The 25,839-nt window shown below is 46.8% G+C and overlaps 1 protein-coding gene across 6 annotated transcripts in view; it reads left to right on the top strand.

Moving 5' to 3' along the window:
• ZNF280D (zinc finger protein 280D) overlaps positions 1-25,839 on the top strand; it is a 629,515-nt gene that overhangs the window by 46,338 nt on the left and 557,338 nt on the right. For all 6 annotated transcript variants that reach the window (XR_010179244.1, XR_010179243.1, XM_063926145.1 and 3 more), the window contains 2 exons: positions 11,636-11,833; positions 11,913-12,022. Coding sequence is in view for 4 of the 6 variants with exons in the window: in XM_063926145.1 (XP_063782215.1) it covers positions 11,636-11,833; positions 11,913-12,022 (308 nt within the window). In the remaining 2 variants the exon portion in view is untranslated. The remainder of the gene's footprint in view (positions 1-11,635; positions 11,834-11,912; positions 12,023-25,839) is intronic.

Below are 25,839 nucleotides of genomic sequence, written 5' to 3'. Positions count from 1 at the left end.
GCTGGCTATTGCTTCAGCTCGAAGAGTGTCGGATTTGGGTGCCTTGTCTTGTAGTTCCCCATATCTGATATTTCACCGTGACCGGGCGGTTCTTAGGACTCGTCCCGGTTATTTGCCTAAGGTGGTTTCTTCATTCCACCTTAATCAGGAGATTGTGGTATCGGCCTTTGTCTCTCCTGATCTGTCTCCTAAAGAGCGGTCTTTGGATGTGGTACGGGCTCTCCGTATCTATGTGAAGAGAACTGCTTCTATTAGGAAATCTAATTCTCTCTTTATTCTGTTTGGGTTTCACAAACGGGGCTGGCCTGCTCACAAGCAGACTTTGAACAGGTGGATTAGAATGGTGATTGCACATGCTTATGTGAGGGCTGGTCTGTCAGCTCCTGCTCACATTACGGTCCATTCTACTCGGCCTGTTGGACCTTCTTGGGCGGCCCGCCGTGGTGTGACCCTTGAACAATTGTGCAAGGCGGTTACGTGGTCCTCAGTGAATACGTTCATAAGGTTCTATGCCTTCGATACTGCTGCTTCCCAGGATGCTTCCTTTGGACGCCGGGTTCTTGTTCCCGCTACAGTGTGTCCCCTTCCATAAGGAACTGCTTTAGGACATCCCCTATGTCTATCCTTGTGGAGCCCAGTGTACCCCGCAGCAGAAAACAAGTTTTATGGTAAGAACTTACCTTTGTTAAAACTCTTTCTGCGAGGTACACTGGGCTCCACAAGGCACCCACCCTAACGCACTTAGCTTCTTTGGGTTGGTATGGCATTAGCCGCTGACACTTCTCCTGTCGTGAGAGTGTGGTGTATGTGGCTACTAACCGTTGTCGTCTCTCTTCCTGCTACTGCATTGGGATGGTTAACTAAAAACTGAGCTCCTGTGCAGGGAGGCGGGGTTATAGAGGAGGCGGCGCTATGCATCTTGGGAACAGTCAAAGCTTTTCAGCCTGTTTGTGCCTCGGATCAAGATCCTACTCTACACCCCTATGTTTATCCTTGTGGAGCCCAGTGTACCTCGCAGAAAGAGTTTTAACAAAGGTAAGTTCTTACCATAAAACTCGTTTTCTCTATCGTCCTAAGTGGATGCTGGGGTTCCTGAAAGGACCATGGGGAATAGCGGCTCCGCAGGAGACAGGGCACAAAAGTAAAGCTTTTACAGGTCAGGTGGTGTGTACTGGCCCCTCCCCCTATGACCCTCCTCCAGACTCCAGTTAGATTTTTGTGCCCGGCCGAGAAGGGTGCAATTCTAGGTGGCTCTCATAAAGAGCTGCTTAGAGAGTTTAGCTTAGGTTTTTTATTTTACAGTGATTCCTGCTGGCAACAGGATCACTGCAACGAGGGACAGAGGGGAGAAGAAGTGAACTCACCTGCGTGCAGGATGGATTGGCTTCTTGGCTACTGGACATGAAGCTCCAGAGGGACGATCACAGGTACAGCCTGGATGGTCACCGGAGCCACGCCGCCGGCCCCCTCACAGATGCTGAAGCAAGAAGAGGTCCAGAATCGGCGGCATGAAGACTCCTGCAGTCTTCTTAAGGTAGCGCACAGCACTGCAGCTGTGCGCCATTTTCCTCTCAGCACACTTCACACGGCAGTCACTGAGGGTGCAGGGCGCTGGGGGGGGGGCGCCCTGGGAGGCAAATGAAAACCTTTAAAAAGGCTAAAAATACCTCACATATAGCCCCAGAGGCTATATGGAGATATTTACCCCTGCCTAAATGTACTAAATAGCGGGAGACGAGCCCGCCGGAAAAGGGGCGGGGCCTATCTCCTCAGCACACGGCGCCATTTTCTGTCACAGCTCCGCTGGTCAGGAAGGCTCCCAGGTCTCTCCCCTGCACTACAGAAACAGGGTATAACAGAGAGGGGGGGCAAAATAAATGGCTATATATTAATATAAAAGCAGCTATAAGGGAGCACTTAATCATAAGGCTATCCCTGTCATATATAGCGCTTTTTGGTGTGTGCTGGCAGACTCTCCCTCTGTCTCCCCAAAGGGCTAGTGGGTCCTGTCTTCGTATAGAGCATTCCCTGTGTGTCTGCTGTGTGTCGGTACGTGTGTGTCGACATGTATGAGGACGTTATTGGTGTGGAGGCGGAGCAATTGCCAAATATGAGGATGTCACCTCCTAGGGGGTCGACACCAGAATGGATGCCTTTATTTGTGGAATTACGGGATAGCGTCAACTCGCTTAAGCAGTCGTTTGCCGACATGAGGCGGCCGGACACTCAATTAGTGCCTGTCCAGGCGCCTCAAACACCGTCAGGGGCTGTAAAACGCCCCTTGCCTCAGTCGGTCGACACAGACCCAGACACAGGCACTGATTCCGGTGGTGAAGGTGACGAATCAACCGTATTTTCCAGTAGGGCCACACGTTATATGATTTTGGCAATAAAGGAGATGTTACATTTAGCTGATACTACAGGTACCACTAAACAGGGTATTATGTGGGGTGTGAAAAAACTACCAGTAGTTTTTACCGAATCAGAAGAATTAAATGACGTGTGTGATGAAGCGTGGGGTGCCCCGATAAAAAACTGCTAATTTCAAAGAAGTTATTGGCTTTATACCCTTTCCCGCCAGAGGTTAGGGAGCGCTGGGAAACACCTCCTAGGGTGGACAAAGCGCTAACACGCTTATCAAAACAAGTGGCGTTACCCTCTCCTGAGACGGCCGCACTTAAAGATCCATCAGATAGGAGGATGGAAAATATCCAAAAAGGTATATACACACATGCAGGTGTTATACTACGACCAGCTATTGCGACTGCCTGGATGTGCAGTGCTGGGGTAGTTTGGTCAGAGTCCCTGATCGAAAATATTGATACCCTGGACAGGGACAATATTTTACTGTCGTTAGAACAAATAAAGGATGCATTTCTTTATATGCGTGATGCACAGAGAGATATCTGCACACTGGCATCACGGGTAAGTGCTATGTCCATTTCGGCCAGAAGAGCTTTATGGACACGACAGTGGACAGGCGATGCGTAGAGGAGTTATTTGGGGTCGGTCTATCGGATTTGGTGGCCACGGCTACGGCCGGGAAATCCACCTTTCTACCTCAAGTCACTCTCCAACAGAAAAAGGCACCGACCTTTCAACCGCAGCCCTTTCGTTCCTTTAAAAATAAGAGAGCAAAGGGCTATTCATATCTGCCACGAGGCAGAGGACGAGGGAAGAGACAGCAACAGGCAGCTCCTTCCCAGGAACAGAAGCCCTCCCCGGCTTCTACAAAAGCCTCAGCATGACGCTGGGGCTTCGCAAGCGGACTCGGGGGCGGTAGGCGGTCGTCTCAAGAATTACAGCGCGCAGTGGGCTCACTCGCAGGTAAATCCCTGGATCCTGCAGATAATATCTCAGGGGTACAGGTTGAAATTAGAGACAGAGCCACCTCGCCGTTTTCCTGAAGTCTGCTTTACCAACGTCCCCCTCAGAAAGGGAGACGGTTTTGGAAGCCATTCACAAGCTGTATTCTCAGCAGGTGATAGTCAAGGTACCTCTTCTACAACAAGGGAAGGGGTATTATTCCACTCTTTTTGTGGTACCGAAGCCGGATGGCTCGGTAAGGCCTATTCTAAATCTGAAGTCCTTGAACCTGTACATAAAGAAGTTCAAGTTCAAGATGGAGTCACTCAGAGCAGTGATAGCGAACCTGGAAGAAGGGGACTTTATGGTATCCTTGGACATCAAGGATGCGTATCTCCACGTTCCAATTACCCCTCACACCAGGGGTACCTCAGGTTCGTTGTACAAAACTGTCACTATCAGTTTCAGACGCTGCCGTTTGGTTTGTCCACGGCACCTCGGGTCTTTACAAAGGTAATGGCCGAGATAATATTTCTTCTTCGAAGAAAAGGCGTATTAATTATCCCATACTTGGACGATCTCCTAATAAGGGCAAGGTCCAGAGAACAGCTAGAGATGGGTTTAGCACTATCTCAAGAGGTGCTAAAGCAGCACGGATGGATTCTGAATATTCCAAAATCCCAATTAATGCCGACAACTCGTCTGCTGTTCCTGGGGATGATTCTGGACACAGTTCAGAAAAAGGTTTTTCTTCCCGAAGAAAAAGCCAAGGAGTTATCTGACCTGGTCAGGAACCTCCTAAAACCAGGAAAGGTGTCTGTACATCAATGCACAAGAGTCCTGGGAAAAAAAAAAATGGTAGCTTCTTACGAAGCAATCCCTTTCGGCAGATTCCATGCAAAGGGATCTGCTGGACAAATGGTCAGGGTCGCATCTTCAGATGCACCTGCGGATAACCCTGTCGCCGAGGACAAGGGTATCCCTTCTGTGGTGGTTGCAGGAGGCTCATCTATTGGAGGGCCGCAGATTCGGCATGCAGGATTGGATCCTGGTGACCACGGATGCCAGCCTGAGAGGCTGGGGAGCAGTCACACAAGGAAAAAAAAAAAATTTCCAGGGAGTGTGGTCGAGCCTGAAAAAGTCTCTTCACATAAGCATTCTGGAACTAAGAGCAATCTACAATGCTCTAAGCCAGGCGGAACCTCTGCTTCAAGGAAGACCGGTGTTGATCCAGTCGGACAACATCACGGCAGTCGCCCATGTAAACAGACAGGGCGGCACAAGAAGCAGGAGGGCAATGGCAGAAGCTGCCAGGATCCTTCGCTGGGCGGAGAATCACGTGATAGCACTGTCAGCAGTATTCATCCCGGGCGTGGACAACTGGGAAGCAGACTTCCTCAGCAGACACGACCTTCACCCGGGAGAGTGGGGACTTCATCCAGAAGTTTTCCACATGCTATTAAACCGTTGGGTAAAACCAATGGTGGACATGATGGCGTCTCGCCTCAACAAAACACTGGACAGGTATTGCGCCAGGTCAAGAGATCCGCAGGCAATAGCTGTGGACGCGCTGGTAACACCTTGGGTGTACCAGTCGGTATATGTGTTTCCTCCTCTGCCTCTCATACCAAAGGTATTGAGGATTATACGGCAAAGAGGAGTAAGACTAGTGGCTCCGGATTGGCCAAGAAGGACTTGGTACCCGGAACTTCAAGAGATGGTCACGGACGATCCGTGGCCTCTACTTCTGAGAAGGGACCTGCTTCAGCAGGGTCCTTGTCTTTTTCAAGACTTACCGCGGCTGCGTTTGACGGCATGGCGTTTGAATGCCAGATCCTAAAAGGAAAAGGCATTCCAGAAGAAGTCATTCCTACCTTGATAAAGGCAAGGAAGGAAGTCACCGCGAAGCATTATCGCCGTATTTGGCGAAAATATGTTGCGTGGTGCGAGCAGCGGAGTGCTCCGATGGAGGAATTTCAACTGGGTCGTTTTCCTACATTTCCTGCAATCAGGATTGTCTATGGGTCTCAAATTGGGATCTATTAAGGTTCAAATTTCGGCCCTATCAATATTCTTCCAAAAAGAATTGGCCTCAGTCCCTGAGGTCCAGATTTTTATCAAAGGAGTACTGCATATACAGCCTCCTGTGGTGCCTCCGGTGGCACCGTGGGATCTAAATGTAGTTTTAGATTTCCTCAAATCCAATTGGTTTGAACCACTAAAGAATGTGGATTTGAAATATCTCACATGGAAAGTGACTATGTTACTGGCCCTGGCTTCGGCCGGGAGAGTATCTGAACTGGCGGCTTTGTTTTATAAAAGCCCTTATTTAATTTTCCATTCGACATAGGGCAGAGCTGCGGACGCGTCCGCATTTTCTCCCTAAGGTGGTATCAGCGTTTCACCTGAACCAGCCTATTGTAGTGCCTGCGGCTACAGACGACTTGAAGGACTCCAAGTTGTTGGACGTTGTCAGAGCCTTAAAAATATACATTTAAAGGACGGCTGGAGTCAGAAACTCTGACTCGCTGTTTATACTGTATGCACCCAACAAGTTGGGTGCACCTGCTTCTAAGCAGTCGATTGCTCGTTGGATTTGTAACAAAATTCAACTTGTACATTCTGTGGCAGGCCTGCCACAGCCTAAATCTGTTAAGGCCCATTCCGCAAGGAAGGTGGGCTCATCTTGGGCGGCTGCCCGAGGGGTCTCGGCATTACAACTCTGCCGAGCAGCTACGTGGTCAGGGGAGAACACGTTTGTAAATTTTTACAAATTTGATACCCTGGCAAAGGAGGACCTGGAGTTCTCTCATTCGGTGCTGCAGAGTCATCCGCACTCTCCCGCCCGTTTGGGAGCTTTGGTATAATCCCCATGGTCCTTTCAGGAACCCCAGCATCCACTTAGGACGATAGAGAAAATAAGAATTTACTTACCGATAATTCTATTTCTCGGAGTCCGTAGTGGATGCTGGGCGCCCATCCCAAGTGCGGATTATCTGCAATACTTGTACATAGTTATTGTTAACTAATTCGGGTTATTGTTTAGGAAGCCATCTTTCAGAGGCTCCTCTGTTATCATACTGTTAACTGGGTTTAGATCACAAGTTGTACGGTGTGATTGGTGTGGCTGGTATGAGTCTTACCCGGGATTCAAAATCCTCCCTTATTGTGTACGCTCGTCCGGGCACAGTACCTAACTGGAGTCTGGAGGAGGGTCATAGGGGGAGGAGCCATGAAATAGCTGGGCATAATAGTATTCACCTTTTGAGATCATTCAGTAAGTCAGGTTCCACTTGCAGGAATTCCAGTTGATATTTCTCCAAAGTTGGATGCGATTCTCAATATTTCTTGTCTTTCTCATTCTGTCCGACAGCTTTCATTAATCTCCATTGTGGCTAGTTTCTGATCATCTCTTTCAGGGATGATCCTTGGTCACATCCTTTTTTGGTCATTGTGACCATGTATATGAGTCCACTAGAATGAGTTGCTGTGACATGACCTCTTCAGCTCCCAGGCCTTTGGTCACCGTTGAAGACTGCTCTGTTAATCAGTGTACTCGAGCTATGAACTGCCTGGCCAGTTCGTATTCAGTCAGACAACGCCGCAACGGTGGCATATGTGTATCATTGGGTAAGCATAAGGAGCGCGGCAACAATGTCAAAGGCACCCCAAATCCTTTCATGGGCAGAGACGTTTGTTCTGGCACATTGAGGGTTGGTTACTCAGTTGCGGTTTTTACGCCCTACTTCAGTTGCACTGATTTTCCATATGCAATTGCGATTTATATGCTAATATGGGCAAAAAATAATCGTGCAAAAGAACGCTGCAATCGCATCTTTCTGCGTATGGTGCTGCTTGATTGCTAACATTATCGCACATCGGGTCGCCATGCACAGTCTTGAAAACGTAGGCTCCAGGGACGCACAGGCGTCGCTAGTAGCAAGTGATTGCAGCTGCTAATATATGCACGCCCAGAAAACACTGTACAAGATGACATGCCTGCGTTCTCATGACCACACCCTGTTACCACCCCATTAGCGCTGTTTTCCTGTCACTCGCTTTGCGACTAAAATCTTGCTGCGACAGCACTCGCGAATCACTCGCTGCACGTACGCACTGCAAAAACAGCAATATGCCTAAAACCGCTGGTTTGCTGCTGCACCTGAATGACCCCCCACTCAGCGGTTATCTTATCTGGAGCAGAAATTTGGGAAGCAGACTTCCTCAGCAGAACCATGTTTCTCCAATGGTAGTGGTCTCTCAATCCAGAGTTCTTCCGACGGTTAGTATAGTAGTGGGACTTTCAAGAAGTGAATCTCATGGCCTCTCGGCACAACGTCAAGGTTCCACAATTTTTTTGCGAGATCCAGGAACTCCTGCTGGCTTTCGCAGATGCCATGACTGTTCTGTGGGACTTTGATCTAGACTTTCATCTAGTATATGGGTTTTTCCACACCACTTCAGATTTGTTATGAAATCTTGTATAATAAATGCTGCCATGGGTGTAAAGAAAACACCCAAATTTTAGGCTATGTTCAACAGTTTTGAAGTTATATGCCTTTTTAAAGCTGCAATTTTTTCACAAAAATTGTGTATTAACGTTTTTTTTTTGTTTTACGTTGCACTTGCAGCTCACCTGATTGAGCTACAGAGTTGGGCAAGGTCTCATTTTAAACTTCCTTTTTATGGGCTTTCATAAGATATATAACAGTGTGTTTCCATAAACATTTTAAATTGTAAAATTTTCAAAATAAAAAATTAGATTTTCTCAAAGCCAATATTTAATTTTTTATTTAATTTTTTAAATCTCAAATTGTTCATAAAGTTATTAAATCCCCAAAGTTTTATTTTGGGATCATGATGGGATCACATGCTTTAAGAGTTATTTTATTTTTGAATGATTCATGAAAATTGTATTTAAAAATCAACAAATAATAATTTCCCAGTTCACTACATTAGAGGAATGCATGTTCCTCTTAAGATGTGGAAGATTCTGCAGACAGCACCTGCTCCCACTTCTGTGCAGGTGCATAAACTTAAGTGGAAAAATACTCCATGTGGAATGATGCTTCAATTGTGTTAAATAGGCCCACCTTTCACATTTTCCTGGACCACAAGTGGCCCAGGAACAGGTTAGGTCTGGGTGGGCTTAACTGAGTGACCAATGGGCTTTCTTCACTATTTAAAGCCCACCCAAAAAGGTGGGTCCGTTCAACACAACTGAAATATCTTTCCACATAGAGTATCTTTTCGACTTATGTTTATGTGCCTGCACAGAAGCGGGACAGGCACTGTCTGTAGAATCTCGTCCCCAAACACGCCTGAAGAGGAACATGCATTCCTCTAATGTAGTAAACTGGGAAAATATTATTTGTTGATTTTTAAATACAATTTTCATGAATCACTCAAAATTAAAAACTCTTAAAGCATGTGATCCCATCATGATCACAAAATAAAACTCTGGGGATTTAATAACAGTATGAACAATTGGAGGGTTTTTTTTTCCCTCTAATGTAGTGCACTGGGAAAAACATTATTTTGTTTTTTTTTTCAATACAGTTTTTTTATGAATCGCTCAAAACTGAAGGCTCTTATAGCATGTCATCCCATCATAAACCCAAAAATAATTCTTTGGGGATTTATTAACATCAGTATAATCAATGTTAAAGATTTAAAAAAAAATAAAACATTTAATATTGGGTTTTTGAGAATCTACATTTTGTTTTTACATTTTTTTTTTCTATTTTATGGAAACATACTGCTGTTATGTATCATATGAAATCCCATATAAAGAGGTTTAAAACGAGACCTTGCCAAACTCTCTAGCTCAAGTAGGATTGCTGCAAATAAAATCAAAAAATGTTAATAGCACATTTTTCATTACAAAATTGCAGATTCAAAGGCATCTAACTTATAAACCGTTGAATAAATCAGCCTAAGTATTTTTTTTTTCTTTTTGGGGGGGGAGGGGTGGGGGTGCATTTACACCCATGACAGCATTTATTATACCAAATTTCATCACAATTTGAAATGGTCAGCCTGAAAACTGAGTTAGTAGTGTTCACTCTAGGAGTGAAAAGGGGCAGGGCGCCGGACTCCGGGGGCACATGTGCGTGCGCGACCGAAACGGGGCGTGGCCACGCCTACGTCATTTAAGGGGCGCGGTGCGGCCCACAGTCGCTACTATAGAGCGCGTCTGTGGCCGGCAACGTCACTGTTGAGGGCGTGCCCAGCACCTCCGTCGGTGCTGGGCTTCCCCCAGCCCTCTCCCAATGCGTGAATGGATGGCGCGCGCATGCGCACGGCATCTATACACGCCGGGAGGGTAGGAAGCGGGCGGCTGTTCTAGCAGGGCGCCGCAAAAGGGGCAGGGCGGGTTTTGCCTGCTAAAAAACGGGCAGGGCGCGGCGCCCTGCTAAAACAGCCTAGAGTGAACACTAAGTTGGTGTGGAATAGCCCATATCTGTTTCCTCCCAACTCCAGTGTGTAGCCTTGGTTGTGGTATGCCAATATTCTCAAAATGTTGGTAGGCCCTGGGTGGCATCTTCCACTGTCTCCACACTTGCTACAACAAAGTCTGAGGAGTTGGACCTTCCTCAGTTGGCTTTTGAGAATGAGCTTTTGAAAGCTAAAGGTTTTTCTCCCTCTGTAGTCCGTACTATGCTGTGACCTCAGTAACATGTTTCCTCATCTTGTGTTGTGAACAGAGAAGGGTTCATACATGCAAGGTTTGCCTCTCATTTCTTGGCCTTCCTTTAGGGGGAGTTTTGAAGCTGGTTTGACACTTTGTTCTCTGAAATAAATTGACTGGGCTGAAATCTGTACTTCAAACGTTTGGCCCTTTTTCCAGAGGTTTGAACCTTTTTACAGGGTGTGGTGCATATTCAACTACCATTATGTCCACCGGTAGCACCATGGGAGTTTAATCTGGTCCTAGCAGCGGATTTTCTAGTCGTTACTTGGTAGCTGGTCCTCCATATGCCCATTGCCTCAACTTGGTGAGCTTCTGAGTTAGTTGCTTTGGCTTGCATGCCTCATTTTATCACTTTTTGTGACAATAGAGTGGTTCTCTGTATGGTTCCTGTGTTAAAGCCAAAAGTTGTTTTGGTTTTATACTTAAACCAGGAAATAGTTTTTTTGGTTTTTATACCTTCACAGACTTCCTGAGACCAGGATGATCTAGTTCTGCTAGATGTAGTCCAAGCTCTATGATTTTATGTGAATAATTCTGTCCGCCGCACAGTTTCTCTGCTTGTTCTTTTATAACACTCCTAAACGAGGTTGGCCAGCTACAAAGCAGACAATTGCATGTTGGATCTGCCTGGTCTTCACTTGAGCCTATACTAGTGCAGGACAACTGGTACCAGACCGGGTATAGTCTCATTCAGCTAGGGCAGTGCTGACTTCCAGGGTTCCCCCGACACTGGCCTTTGGTAGAACAGCTCTGTCTCGCAGATTTCTAATCCTCTGTCCACACATTTGCTAGGTTTTTACCATTCTTGTGTTTGTGCCTCCATCAGTGCCCACTGAGCATTCCCTCCCCTTGGGGCGGCTGTTGCACATCGCATGGTCCAGTGTCTCACCAGACTTACTGACAGAAAACAACAGAATTTTTGGTCACTTACCATTGAATCCTTTTCTCAGAAGCAGGCTGTGGGACACTGCGTTCCCTCCCTCATGCTCAGATGGGCAAGGTTTTTGGTTCTTGACCGTCTTTTTCCCTACTGGTTAGTTATATTGTCCTGTTTCACTGTGTTACTAGTACTCTTTTCCGGACTCTCTTAAAGAAGTACTGGCATTATAGGGTTGCAGGGGAGAGTTTACTTTTAAAGTTAGTTATTTTAGGTGCCAGCACCAGCCCCAATTTACAGTCCCATGGTCCAGTATCCCACTAGCCTTGCTGACAGCGAAAAAAGGATTCAACAGTATGTGACAATAAAATCCTATTATTTTTTTATGACAGTACTGTCTTCCATGGAGGTGTTTCATGGAGATTTGAAAGAAAATAATTAGGGCTTTCCTAGTGATTTATGACCTACTGTACATGGGAATATTTAACTCTTGCATTCCCAACCTTGGTCCTTAAGGTACATATACCAGTCCAGGTTTTAGTGATATCCACTAAGGAACCAAGTCACCTGCACTCAAGCATGGATATCACTAAAACCTTGACTGTTAGTGTGCTTTGAGCACTGATTTTGGGAATGCTTGCTTTAAATTTTAAGTTGTTTTTTTTTTTAAGTGAAAAGCACCCTTCATGAAATGGCTGGATATTAATTAGGTATTGAATCCTGGATACAGAGCTCTAAATCTTATTTTGTTCTTTAAGCAAATATTGGACGAAGTGAAAATGCATTACTGGAAAAACGATCAGCTCCTCCTGATGTCACCATTGCTTCACCGAAAAAGCCAAAAACCAATGAAAATGTCATAAATAACAGACCAGTTGCAACATCTACTACGTCTACTCAAGCATCCGCACCAATGAGACAACCAACAACTCAGTCACACACTACGCCTACAAAAGGTATGTTAAGAAAGATGTGCAAGATTTTGTGTTTACAAAAATGTATTGGTTAATTGTGGTCATGTTTCGCCATATGTAGGTACTGGTTCAGCAACAACTCCAATAAAAAATGGAACAGCATTCCCTCAGGCTTGCCCAAAGTGCAACATACACTTCAACCTCTTGGAACCTATGAAGAAGCATATGACGGTAATGATGGTCTATGTATTTTGATCCACTACTGGAAATGAAATTTATAATGTGGCGCACCCTCAGTGAAATAAGTTTGGAGAGCCTGAGCTCATAGAAAGTACTGCTTTCTTTCCTTTTATACCTTTTTGTTCATTGATGAAACCTAATAAAGTGTAAACCGTGCCTGCAAGTGTAAAACCATTATGACACCTCTTTTAGGATAGTAAAAAAAAAAGTGGGGGAAAATCTAAATAATAAGTAAATCCATAAACTTGGTCTGTTTGTCTTTGGTCACGTGACCACCATATGTTCAGGGTATATATGAAAATAAGACAAAAGGAAGAAGACCTAGTTTGTACTGTTTAGACACTGGATGCATCAATGGTAAAAACTGTGAAATAAATTAGGGGCAGTATAGTCAAAGAGATACAATAAAAAGTGTATTTCACTACAGGTAAATTTTTTGGCTTATAAAAAAGCTTTAATTCCACAATAAGAAGCACATAGCAGGTAACACGTACAAGAAGTAAAAACATATATATATATATATATATATATATATATATATATATAATATAAATATAAATATATATATATATAATATATAGGTTTATCTGACGATAGGGGGGTCCAAGGAAATATGGGCCTTATTCAGATCTGATCGCAGCAGCAAATTTATTAGCAGTTGGCCAAAACCATGTGCACTGCAGGGGGGGCAGATATAACATGTGCAGAGAGTTAGATTTGGGTGTGGTGTGTTCAAACTGAAATCTAAATTGCAGAGGTAAAAAAAAAAGCAGCCATTATTTACCCTACACAGAAACAAAATAACCTACCCAAATCTAACTCTCCCTGCACATGTTATATATGCCCCACCTGCAGTGCAACTGGTTTTGCCCAACTGCTAACAAATTTGCTGCTGCGATCGGATCTGAATTACCCCCTCAGTTTTGCGCATTTGCTAACAAATTTGCTGCTGAGATCAGATCTGAATTAGGCCCTATGTCCCAACACGTTTCGTCTCAGCTTGGAGACTTCATCAAGGGGAGTGAAAAGAAGAGAAATCTAAATCAAATAAATATTCGCCTTCAACCGCATCAATGTTCTAGGTACACTTGAACACAGTTTTTGCACGAACTCTGCAGGGAGGTTGTTCCAAACATCTTGTAGAACTAACCACCGATCTTCTGTGGATGTAGGCTTGCTCAAATCCTTCTGTCTCTAAATGTAATCCCAGACAGACTTGATGTTGAGATCAGGGATCTGTGGGAGCCATATCATCACTTCCAAGACTCCTTGTTCTTCTTTACGATGAAGATAGTTCTCAATGATAAGGGCTGTATGTTTGGGGTCGTTGTCCTGCTGCCGAATAAATTTGGAGGCAATCGGGTGCCTCCTTGATGGTATTGCATGATGGATAAGTACCTGCCTGTATTTCTGAATTGATGCTGTTTTGTAGCCAAGGGGTGGTCACACCAAATATTGATTTGATTTAAATTTCTCTTCTGTTCATTCACTTTATTTCTCTAACGTCCTAGTGGATGCTGGGGACTCCGTAAGGACTATGGGGAATAGACGGGCTCCGCAGGAGACAGGGCACTCTAAGAAAGAATTTGGATACTGGTGTGCTCTGGCTCCTCCCTCTATGTCCCTCCTCCAGACCTCAGTTTGAATCTGTGCCCGGACGAGCTGGGTGCTACTTAGTGAGCTCTCCTGAGCTTGCTATAAGAAAGTATTTTGTTAGGTTTTTTTTATTTTCAGGGAGATCTGCTGGAAACAGACTCTCTGCAACGTGGGACTGAGGGGAGAGAAGCAGCCCTACTCACTAAAGATAGGTCCTGCTTCTTAGGCTACTGGACACCATTAGCTCCAGAGGGATCATACACAGGATCTCACCCTTTGTCGTCCGATCCCGGAGCCGCGCCGCCGTCCCCCTCGCAGAGCCGGAAGACAGAAGCCGGTGAAAGAAGCAAGAAGACTTCGAAATCGGCGGCAGAAGACTCCAGTCTTCACTGAGGTAGCGCACAGCACTGCAGCTGTGCGCCATTGCTCCCACATTAAACCCACATACTCCGGTCACTGTAGGGTGCAGGGCGCAGGGGGGGGCGCCCTGGGCAGCAATTAGAGACCTCTTTGGCAAAAGTTTGCATAATATACAGTTGGGCACTGTATATATGTATGAGCCCCCGCCAAAATTGTACATGAAAGCGGGACAGAAGCCTGCCGTCAAGGGGGCGGGGCTTCTTCCTCAGCACTCACCAGCGCCATGTTTTTTCTCCACAGCACCGCTGAGAGGAAGCTCCCCAGTCTCTCCCCTGCAGTTACACAGTAGAAGAGGGTAAAAAGAGAGGGGGGCACATAATAAGGCGCAAAAATCAATATAAACAGCAGCTACTGGGTTAACATTAAGTTACTGTGTTATTCCTGGGTTAATAGCGCTGGGGTGTGTGCTGGCATACTCTCTCTCTCTCTGTCTCTCCAAAGGGCCTTATGGGGGAATTGTCTTCAGATGAGCATTCCCTGAGTGTGTGGTGTGTCGGTACGTGTGTGTCGACATGTCTGAGGTAAAAGGCTCCCCTAAGGAGGAGATGGAGCAAATGTGTGTGTGAGAGGGTGTCTCCGTCGACAACGCTGACACCTGTTTGGATATGTGTAATTAAGTGCTAAGGTGAATTTATTGCACAAAAGATTAGAGAACAGACAGGAAATCTACCCATGTCTGTCCCTATGTCTCAGAGACCTTCAGAGTCTCTCAATGCTCACTATCCAAAATAATAGACACTGATATCGACACGGAGTCTGACTCCAGTGTCGACTACGATAATGCAAAGTTACAGCCAAAATGGCAGAAAAGTATTCAATATATGATTATTGTAATAAAAAGATGATTTGCATATCACTGATGACTCATCTGTCCCTGACACAAGGGTACACATGTTTAAGGGGAAGAAAGCTGAGGTAAATTTCCCTCCTCTCATGAGGAAAAAGAGCGGGAATCTCCAGACAGACTGCAGTTTCCCACAAAGAATTCTCAGGCAGTATCCTTTCCCCACTAGGGCCAGGATAGGATGGGAATCTTCCCCTAGGGTGTCACGTTTGCCCAAAAGGTAGCCCTGACGTAACAGCTATTCTCAGAGATCCTGCAGATAGCGTGCACATTCTAGTACACTACTCAGACCGGCGATTGTGTCGGCATGGGTTTATAGCGCTGTGGCAGCGTGGACAGGTACCTTATCAGCAGAGATTGAGACCCTAGTATGTGTGTATATATATATATATATATATATATATATATATATATATATATGTAAAACATGCCCAAAGAGACATAAGTATACTGGGTCCTAGAGTCAAAGCTATGTCGATTTCTGCTTGACGTTTCCAGTAGAATATGCAATGGACAGATGATGCCGACTTAAGAGGCATATGGAAGGCTGAGGATTGTGTGGAGAAGGGTTCTCGGACCTGGTCTCCACAGCTATAGCTGGTAATTCTGATATTTTGCCTTATATTCCTGCACAGCCTAGGAAAGCACGACATTATCAAATGCAGTCCTTTCGAACAAAGAAACAAGAAAGTCCGAGGTGCGTCCTTTCTTGCCAGAGGCGGGGGCAGAGGAAAGAAGCTGCACAACACAGCTAGTTCCCAGGAACAGAAGTCCTCCCCGGCCTCTACAAAAATCCACCGCATGTCGCTGGGGCTCCACAGGCGGAGCTAGGCCCGGTGGGGGCACGCCTTCGTAAGTTCAGCCACAAGTGGGTTCACTCCCTGTTAGATCCCTGGGCAATAGATATTGTGTCTCAGGGATACAAGCTGGACTTTGAGAAGATGCCCCCTCACCGACTGCCCTGCCGGCTTCCCCCCACGGGAGGGAAACCGTGTTAACTGCAATTCACAAATTGTATCTTCAAAAGGTGGTGGTCAAGGTTCCCCTCATTCAACAAGGAGGGGGTTATTATTCGACCATGTTGTAGTCCCGAAACCAGACGGTTCGGTCAGACCCATATTGAATTTAAAATCCCTGAACATATACCTGAAAAGGTTCAAGTTCAAGATGGAATCGCTAAGAGCGGACATTGCAAGCCTGAAAGGAGGAGATTTTATGGTGACTCGGGACATAAAGGATGCATACCTTCATGTCCCCATTTATCCACCTCATCAGGCGTACCTCAGAATTGCGGTACGGGATTGTCATTACCAATTTCAGACGTTGCCGTTTGGTCTCTCCACGGCCCCGAGAATATTCACCAAGGTAATGGCGGAAAGGATGGTGCTCCTGCGGAATCAAGGTGTCACTATTATCACGTACTTGGACGATCTCCTCATAAAAGCGAGATCAAGAGAGCAGTGGCTGAACAGCGTATCACTTTCTCTGGAAGTGTAACGGCAACACGGCTGGATTCTATATATTCCAAAGTCGCAGTTGGTTCCTACAGCTCATCTGCCTCTGCTAGGCATGATCCTAGACACAGACCAGAAAAGGGTTTATCTCCCGATAGAGAGAGCTCAGGAGCTCGTGACACTGGTCAGGAATCTATTAAAACCAAAACAGGTGTCAGTGCATTACTGCACTCGAGTCCTGGGAAGGATGGTGGCATCATACGAGGCCATTCCCTTCGGCAGGTTCCATGCGAGGACCTTCCAATGGGACTTACTGGACAAGTGGTCCGGATCACATCTTCAGATGCATCGGTTAATCACCCTATCCCCCAGGGCCAGGGTGTCTCTCCTGTGGTGGCTGCAGAGTGCTCACCTTCTCGAAGGTCGCAGATTCGGCATTCAGGACTGGGTCCTGGTGACCACGGATGCAAGCCTCCGAGGGTGGGGGGCAGTCACATAGGGAAGAAATTTCCAAGGGCTGTGGTCAAGTCAGGAGACTTGCCTTCACATCAATATCCTGGAATTAAGGGCCATATACAACGCCCTACGTCAAGCGGAGTCCCTGCTTCGCGACCAACCGGTTCTGATTCAGTCAGACAATATCACCGCAGTGGCTCATGTAAATCGCCAAGGCGGCACAAGGAGCAGGGTGGCGATGGTAGAAGCCACCAGAATTCTTAGCTGGGCGGAGAATCACGTAAGCGCACTGTCAGCAGTGTTCATTCCGGGAGTGGACAACTGGTAAGCAGACTTCCTCAGCAGGCACGACCTCCACCCGGGAGAGTGGGGACTTCATCAAGAAGTCTCTTCATGCAGATTACAAGTCGTGGGAACTGCCACAGGTGGACATGATGGCATCCCGTCTCAACAAAAAGCTGCAGAGATATTGCGCCAGGTCAAGAGACCCTCAGGCGATAGCTGTGGACGCACTGGTGACACCGTGGGTGTTCCCGTCGGTCTATGTATTTCCTCCGTTTCCTCTCATACCCAAGGTGCTGAGAATCATAAGGAAAAGAGGAGTGAGAACAATACTCTTTGTTCCGGATTGGCCAAGAAGGACTTGGTATCCAGATCTGCAAGAAATGCTCACAGAGGACCCGTGGCCTCTGCCTCTAGGACAGGACTTGTGCAACGGGGGCCCTGTCTGTTCCAAGACTTACCGCGGCTGCATTTGACGGCATGGCGGTTGAACACCGGATCCTAGCAGAAAAAGTCATTCCGGATGAGGTCATTCCTACGCTGATAGAGGCTAGGAAGGATGTGACGGCTCAACATTATCACTGTATATGGCGAAAATATGTGGCTTGGTGTGAGGCCAGGAATGCCCCTACGGAGGAATTCCAGCTGGGCCTTTTCCTTCACTTCCTACAGTCGGGAGTGACTTTGGCCCTTAAATTGGGTTCCATTAAGTTTCAGATTTCGGCCTTATCCATTTTCTTTCAAAAAGAACTGGCTTCTCTGCCTGAAGTTCAGACGTTTGTAAAGGGAGTGCTGCAGATTCAGCCCCCTTTTGTGCCTCCAGTGGCACCTTGGGATCTTAACGTGGTGGTGAGTTTCCTGAAATCACACTGGTTTGAACCACTCAAAACGGTGGAAGTAAAATATCTCACGTGGAAGGTGGTCATGCTATTAGCCTTGGCTTCGGCTAGGCGTGTGTCAGAATTGGCGGCTTTGTCACATAAAAGCCCTTATCTGGTTTTCCATGCGGATAGAGCAGAATTGCAGACCCGCCAACAATTTCTGCCGAAAGTGGTTTCATCCTTTCATATAAACCAACCTATTGTGGTGCCTGTGGCTACTACTGACTTGGAGGATTCCGAGTCACTGGATATAGTCGGGGCTTTGAAGGTTTATGTAGCCAGAACGGCTAAGGTCAGGAAAACAGAATCTTTGTTTATCCTGTATGCTTCCAACAAGCTTGGGGCGCCTGCTTCAAAGCAAACTATTGCTCGCTGGATCTGTAACACGATTCAGCAGGCTCATTCTGCGGCTGGATTGCCGCTGCCTAAATCAGTTAAGGCCCATTCCACAAGGAAGGTGGGATCTTCTTGGGCGGCTGCCCGAGGGGTCTCTGCATTACAGCTTTGCCGAGCGGCTACTTGGTCAGGTTCAAACACCTTTGCAAAGTTCTACAAGTTTGATACCCTGGCTGAGGAGGACCTCATGTTTGCTCATTCAGTGCTGCAGAGTCATCCGCACTCTCCCGCCCGTTTGGGAGCTTTGGTATAATCCCCATGGTCCTTACGGAGTCCCCAGCATCCACTAGGACGTTAGAGAAAATAAGATTTTACTTACCGGTAAATCTTTCTCTCGTAGTCCGTAGTGGATGCTGGGCGCCCGTCCCAAGTGCGGACTTCTTCTGCAATACTTGTATATAGTTATTGCTTAATTAAGGGTTATGTTGGTTGCATCAGGGTTGATCTGATGCTCCGTTGTTGTTCATACTGTTAACTGGGTAAGTTTATCACAAGTTATACGGTGCGATTGGTGTGACTGGTATGAGTCTTGCCCTGGATTCCAAAATCCTTTCCTTGTACTGTCAGCTCTTCCGGGCACAGTTTCTCTAACTGAGGTCTGGAGGAGGGACATAGAGGGAGGAGCCAGAGCACACCAGTATCCAAATTCTTTCTTAGAGTGCCCAGTCTCCTGCGGAGCCCGTCTATTCCCCATGGTCCTTACGGAGTCCCCAGCATCCACTACGGACTACGAGAAATAGATTTACTAGTAAGTAAAATCTTATTTTTTCTCTTACGTCCTAGAGGATGCTGGGGACTCCGTAAGGACCATGGGGTATAGACGGGCTCCGCAGGAGACACGGGCACTATAAAGAACTTTAGAATGGGTGTGCACTGGCTCCTCCCTCTATGCCCCTCCTCCAGACCTCAGTTAGATCCTGTGCCCAGAGGAGATAGGGTGCACTACAGGGGAGCTCTCCTGAGTTTCTCTGAAAAAGAATTTTGTTAGGTTTTTTTATTTTCAGGCAGCGCTGCTGGCAACAGGCTCCCTGCATCGTGGGACTGAGGAGAGAGAAGCAGACCTACTTAAGTGATAGGCTCTGCTTCTTAGGCTACTGGACACCATTAGCTCCAGAGGGAGTCGGAACGCGGGTCTCCCCCCGACGTTCGTCCCAGAGCCGTGCCGCCGTCGTCCTCGCAGAACCGGAAGATAGAAGCCAGGTGAGTATAAGAAGAAAAGAAGACTTCAAGGCGGCAGAAGACTTCGAATCTTCACTGAGGTAAACGCACAGCTTACCTCCCACACAAAAGCGCTCATTGCTCCCACACACACTACACACACTAGCGAGCACTGATGGGTGCAGGGGGGGTGCCCTGGGCAGCAATAAAACCTCTGGATCTGGCATAGACACTGCGGAGGCAGTAATTCTTTATATCCCCCGCCAGTTTGAATTATTTTGAGCGGGACCGAAGCCCGCCGCCGGAGGGCGCGGAGCTTGGTCCCTCAGCACTAACCAGCGCCATTTTTTCCACAGAGATCTGCAGAGAAGCTGGCTCCCCGGTCTCTCCCCTGCTGAACACGGTGACACAGGGCTGAAAAGAGGAAGAAGGGGGGGGGCAGTGAGTGTATTACACAGTAATCTAATAAAAAAGCGCTGTTATCTGGGACATTATTTTCCAGTGTCAGTTGGCGCTGGGTGTGTGCTGGCATACTCTCTCTCTGTCTCTCCTAAGGGCATTATTGGGTAACTGTCTCCTTATAACTGTGTGTGTGGGGGTGTCGGTACGAGTGTGTCGGCATGTCTGATGCGGAAGGCTCCGCTAAGGAGAAGGTGGAGCAGATGATTGTGGTGTCGCCGTCTGCAACGCCGACTCATGAGTGGATGGACATGTGGAATGTTTTAAATGCAAATGTGACCTTATTACATAAGAGATTGGACAAAGCAGAGTCCAGGTAAAGAGCAGGGAGTCAATCCACGGCTTCGGCTGGGTCACCGGGCCCTTCTGGGTCTCAAAAACGTCCCCTATCCCAGTTAGCAGACACTGCTACCGACACGGACTCTGACTCCAGTGTCGACTACGATGAAGCGAGGTTGCACCCGAGGGTGGCAAAAAGTATTAATTATATGATTATTGCAATAAAAGAGGTTTTGCATATCACAGATGACCCCTCGGTCCCTGACACGAGGGTGCGCATGTATAAGGAAAAGAAACCTGAGGTAACCTTTCCCCCATCCCATGAACTTAACGAGTTATTTGAAAAGGCTTGGGAAACTCCTGATAAAAAAACTACAGATTCCCAAGGGGATTCTTATGGCATATCCTTTCCCTGCACGGGACAGGGTACGTTGGGAATCCTCACCCAGGGTGGACAAGGCTTTAACACGCCTGTCCAAGAAAGTGGCCCTACCGTCTCCGGACACGGCAGCCCTCAAAGATCCTGCTGATAGCAGGCAGGAAACTACTTTAAAGTCTATTTATGCGCATACAGGTGCTTTGCTCAGACCGGAAATAGCATCGGCATGGGTGTGTAGTGCAGTTGCAGCTTGGACAGATTCCTTGTCAGCTGACCTTGATACCCTAGATAGGGATACCATTTCTTTTTCATCCACTAGGGGTCACTGGAGTACTCTTGGGATATGGACGGCTTAGCAGAAACAAAGGCACTGAATATTTAAATTTAGAACTCTCCACCCCTCCTTATCCCAGAGTACCTCAGTGTACGACCTCAGTGTTTTTTCCGTGCTCACAGCAATAACAAGGCTTGTGGGGACTTCCCACACTTGGTGGAAGATTTTATTAATTTTTCATTTTTACTTTTTACTTTTTACTATAGCACATCCCTTCCCAGTTTCTGGAAAAACATGGGTCCGGGATAGTGCCGCTGCACGGGCAGCGCATGGCGTGTCGGTCCTCACAAAGAGCACCCTCACAGCCACAGGCCCACTGGCTCCTGCAACAGCTGGACGGAGCTTACAGAAAGAAGCCCCGTCGCAGCCATGAAGAAGTGATCAAAGAGCTGGACGGAGCTTACAGAAAGAAGCCCCGTCACAGCCATGAAGAAGTGATCAAACAGCTGGACGGAGCTTACAGATAGAAGCCCCGTCGCAGCTATGACCGGAGAGCTCTGAGCTTAGAAGCCCGTCGCAGACCTCCTACAAAAGGTATGCTGGGGAAACGGGGCGGTCAGCGCAGGCTGCCGCCCCGCGGTGTGGGGTCCGTTGGGTGCGCCCGCTCACTACCGCTCACTGCCACTTAGCCCAGCCGCTCCGTCCAGCGCTCCGTCTGCCGCTCCGTCCTCCCGGCCCAGGCGCTCCGTCCTCCCGCCAGGCGCTCAGTCAGCGCTGTATGAAAAGTGCAGCGCCCAGAGGGGGAGACCCGCCGCAGCTCGGCTAGCGACAGCTACGCGCCCCGGCCAGCCGCCCTCCGCTACTTTGAATGTGTCTCTCGCCTCCCTGCAATGAGCTTCCCGGCTCACCGCTAACACAGCGCTACAGGGAGTACAGAGAGGGGAGGGGGGGGGGACCTGGCTGATTACAGCGCGGCTGCAAGGGGAAATAGCAGGCTGCCATATCTATAGGAATGTTAATACAAAATTAACTGCAGGCAGTGTTTATATTAACTGGATTGTGACCTGCCTGTGATTATGCAGGGTATTATAGGCTATTGAGCCTATATTAACACTGAAGGCATGTATTGTAACCTGCATGTGTTTATTACTGTTTACTAGACAGTGATTATCGCTGTATAATAGGCTATTGAGCCTATATTAACACTGCAGCAGGTATTGTAACCTGTCCTGTGATTTTCAGTGTAAGCATGGCATGGGGGCCATTTTAATCATGTTTCCTGTTTCTTCCAGTTTGTAATTCCAGAACATTCCTGCCATACATCTCTACTCCACACGGAGGCGCAGGGGTGTTAGTGGGAATTTTGGTTCAGGTTTCACATAGGCTAGCCATGTGAACTGTATTTCGACATAAATATAAATATATATATATATATATATATATATATATATATTACACACCTTAAGTAAAGACTTTACTGGGTTGTGCAAGTGTCTGGCCTTTTGGCTATTGTGTTGTCTGTGTGTATAAGGAGTAAGGCTCCAACACAGACTAAAAACAAGGTTTACTACAATGTATGTACATAAATCTACCACAGATTCAGTTGCGTTGTAGGTTTCCACTCCGGAAGCCTGTTCATTCCCAGATCCTATGTTAAGCATTGGCAATTTAAATTGACTCCGTTCGACAGGAGTGGTAAGATCGGAGTCTCGGAAGTTACTCCGCCAGCTCTAACGGAGGAGTCTCAGACTTTCCAAAGGTCCAACTTCCTTTTGGGTACCAGGGTGTTAATTTAACTGGTCTTATCATTTAATGCAGTCTGACAAATTCTATGTCAAACCTCACAGCGCTAAATACGAGTGAGGAGGGCACATTAGACCAGCAGTCAGATAGTGCGGGTTTTGACAACCATACATTGCTAATGACCAGTGAGTCAATGTCTCAAATTTACAGAGACTAAGGAGACTCTAACATCTAATCCGTCGAATTTAATAAACGACAGATCTTCAATGAGTTTCTTATTTAGAATATCTGACTAAGATTTAAGTCTATTTACCCGTTTCCACATCTAAATCGGAGAATCCGCCATTGGTGAATTCGTCTGTGTCAAACATTATAAAGACCCAAGATACATTTGGGTCACTAGGCGCTCTATGTATGGAAACAATGACGATCACATTAGACTTATCGCTAATAAGAAGCTGCAGAGTATCTCTGTAAAGCTTCTGCTGACGCCTGTTACCTCGATTCTCGCTTTTTATCGTCGCTAGTTTCAGCACGACAAGGCCAGAAGTTGTTTGGTACTAAATTTGATATTCAGGCCAAGGCGGGGGGGGGGGGGGGGGGTTAAAGTCTAGCCATTGCCTCCTCCGGTATCAAAACGGAAATACTTTGGTCCGGCGTTTAAAGTCTTTAGACTTCACTCTTTTCAAGGCTGTGGTACAAAAACAGTCACAACTTGTAACGCCAGGGCGCTAAAGTCAACAAGCCAGTGGCTTGACGGCCTCTTAGGCCATCTCGAATTTCCAATTGTGGAAGCGCGTCTTTACACGTTACATTGGCCGGGTTTCCAGACATCCACTCATGGATATATCCGCTATTTAAAGGTTAAAAGACAAGACTGCCTCTGTCGGACGAAATTAGGCGTTTTGGCAGGTTGCCATTCAGTCTCTGCTGGTTTCAGCTGTTTTTATTTCCAGGCCTGGTACACCAACAGAGTCAAGGTTACTTATTCCCCTCTGTTTGGGGTACCGAAGCCGGAGGGCTCCGTCGCAGTCTCAATCAGCAAGTCACTTACTACAGTTTGAAAATGGATTTCTGCGGTTAGTATTTGCATATTTGGAGCCACAAGATTGCATGATTGCGCTTGATCTTCAGAATGCGTATTTACCCATTCCGGTTTGGTCACCGCATCACAGGTTCTTGCGTTTTGCAATACGCCACAACCATTAACCGTTTCAGGTTCTACCGTTTGGCCTCTTGTCAGCGCCTCGGGTATTCACCAAAGTGAGGTTGGTGATGATAGCTCATCTCAGAGCCCTGGCAGTGACAATCGTTCCATACTTAGACGATCTGCTCATAAGAACTCTGTCTCAACAGAGGTTCCTCTTACTTGCGCTACTAACGTACACCACGGTTGCAGTGTCAAGTTCAAAAACAATCGCATCTAATTCCGTCTGAATGACTTCAATTCCTAGGTATGAGTATAGATACGGTAAATCAAAGAGATTTACCTACTACACCAGGAAGAACAGATTATACCATCTAGTACAATTAGTGCAAAAGCCACGCACACTAGCGGTACATTGGTGTATTCGCCTATTAGGAACAATGATGTGTTTTCGAAGCGCTTTAGTTCGCCGGGTTTCACTCGCGTTTCCCACAGGGGGGCGGAGGTGTCTATACTCTGGGCGAGAGTCTCAGAGGTTGAGGAGTTGTAGTTAAAAAGGTCAGCGACAGGGGTTCTAAAACGGATCACGACAGATTGCTGTCTATAAATGTCCTGGAACTCCGTGCAATTTACAATGCACTACAGGCTTCGCTTTCAGTCTGTCCAAGTGCAGTCAGACAACGCAATGGGAGTTGCATACACAACATCCAGGGAGGACCGAGTAGCCGCATGGCAATGCGGGAGGTAGCTCGAATCCTCAATTGCCCAGAATACCACAAGGTGATATTGTCGACGGGGTTCATTCCGGGAGTGGACATCTGTTAGACAGATGATCTTAGCCGTCGGGATTTTCATCCAGAAAACTGGGCATTAAATCCAGAGGTGTTTCACATGTGGGTCCACAGGTGGGGTTACCTTCAGGTGTACATGATGGCATCTCGCCACAATTACAAACGCTCAGTATGTGTACAGAACGACAGATCACAAGGGCAGTGGCGGTGGAGGCTTTCACATTCGCGTGGTCGTACAGCCTCGTGTATCTGGGTCCACCGTTTTCCGCTGCTCTCTCCGTTGCTAAAACGGATCATAAGACAGTTCGTCACAGTCATACTAGTGATATCTCATGGGTTTCGGAGAGCTTGCTTCTCGAATCTCCAAGGAATACTCGCACACGATCCTTGCCCGCTCATACTACGTCCAACCTGTTACAACAGGGACCATTCTTTTACCCCTATTTACCTATGTACCGCGGCTGCGGTTGACGGGGTGGTGGTTGAGACCGCCCTCTTAAGAAAAGAGATAGGGCATTACAGTATCGGTTATACCAACCATGTTACGAGCTAGGAAGCCGGTTACGGCAGCTCATTATTACAGAATTTGGTGTGCCTATATAGGTTGGTGTGAAGCTCGGAAGTTTCCGACATCATCTTTCAAGTTACCCGTATTCTGTTATTTTACAGACGGGGTGGGATGGAGAACTGCGTTTATCTACACTGAGGGTGCAGGTATCTGTGTTGTCAATTTATTTTCAAAGACGTTTGACTTTATTGCGTCGGTACACACCTTTCTACAAGGTGTCATCAGAGTGCAGCCTCCATTTATCCCACCTACAGAGCCATGCGACTTGAAGCTGGGTTCAAATTTCTTACAGTTTTCATATTTTGAACCCTTACAACAAATGGGGATTAAGTTTCTCACTTGGAAAACGTTTTTTCTTCTAGCCTTAGCTTCGGCAAGGGTTTTGTTTTCAAATTTGGGTGCCTTGTATTCCAAGCCACCGTATTTGGGTTTCCTCATGACAGAGCGGAACTTCGGACGAATTCCGATTTCTTATTTTTCACATCAATAAACCAATAGTGTTTCCTGTGTTGACAGCACATTCTAGAATTCTGAATGTGGTACGCGCATTACGCGTTTATATGTCCCGAACGTCTACAGTTCGTAATACGGATACGTTGTTTGTTCTCTATGATGCTGCCAACTGGGGTTAGCCAGTTTCTCAGCAGACATTATCCAGTTGGATAAAACGGACTACACGTC

This window comes from Pseudophryne corroboree, chromosome 6, assembly GCF_028390025.1.
Source record: "Pseudophryne corroboree isolate aPseCor3 chromosome 6, aPseCor3.hap2, whole genome shotgun sequence".
In the NCBI taxonomy this organism is placed as follows: Eukaryota; Metazoa; Chordata; class Amphibia; order Anura; family Myobatrachidae; genus Pseudophryne; species Pseudophryne corroboree.
This window is presented reverse-complemented; position numbering and strand designations above follow the sequence as displayed.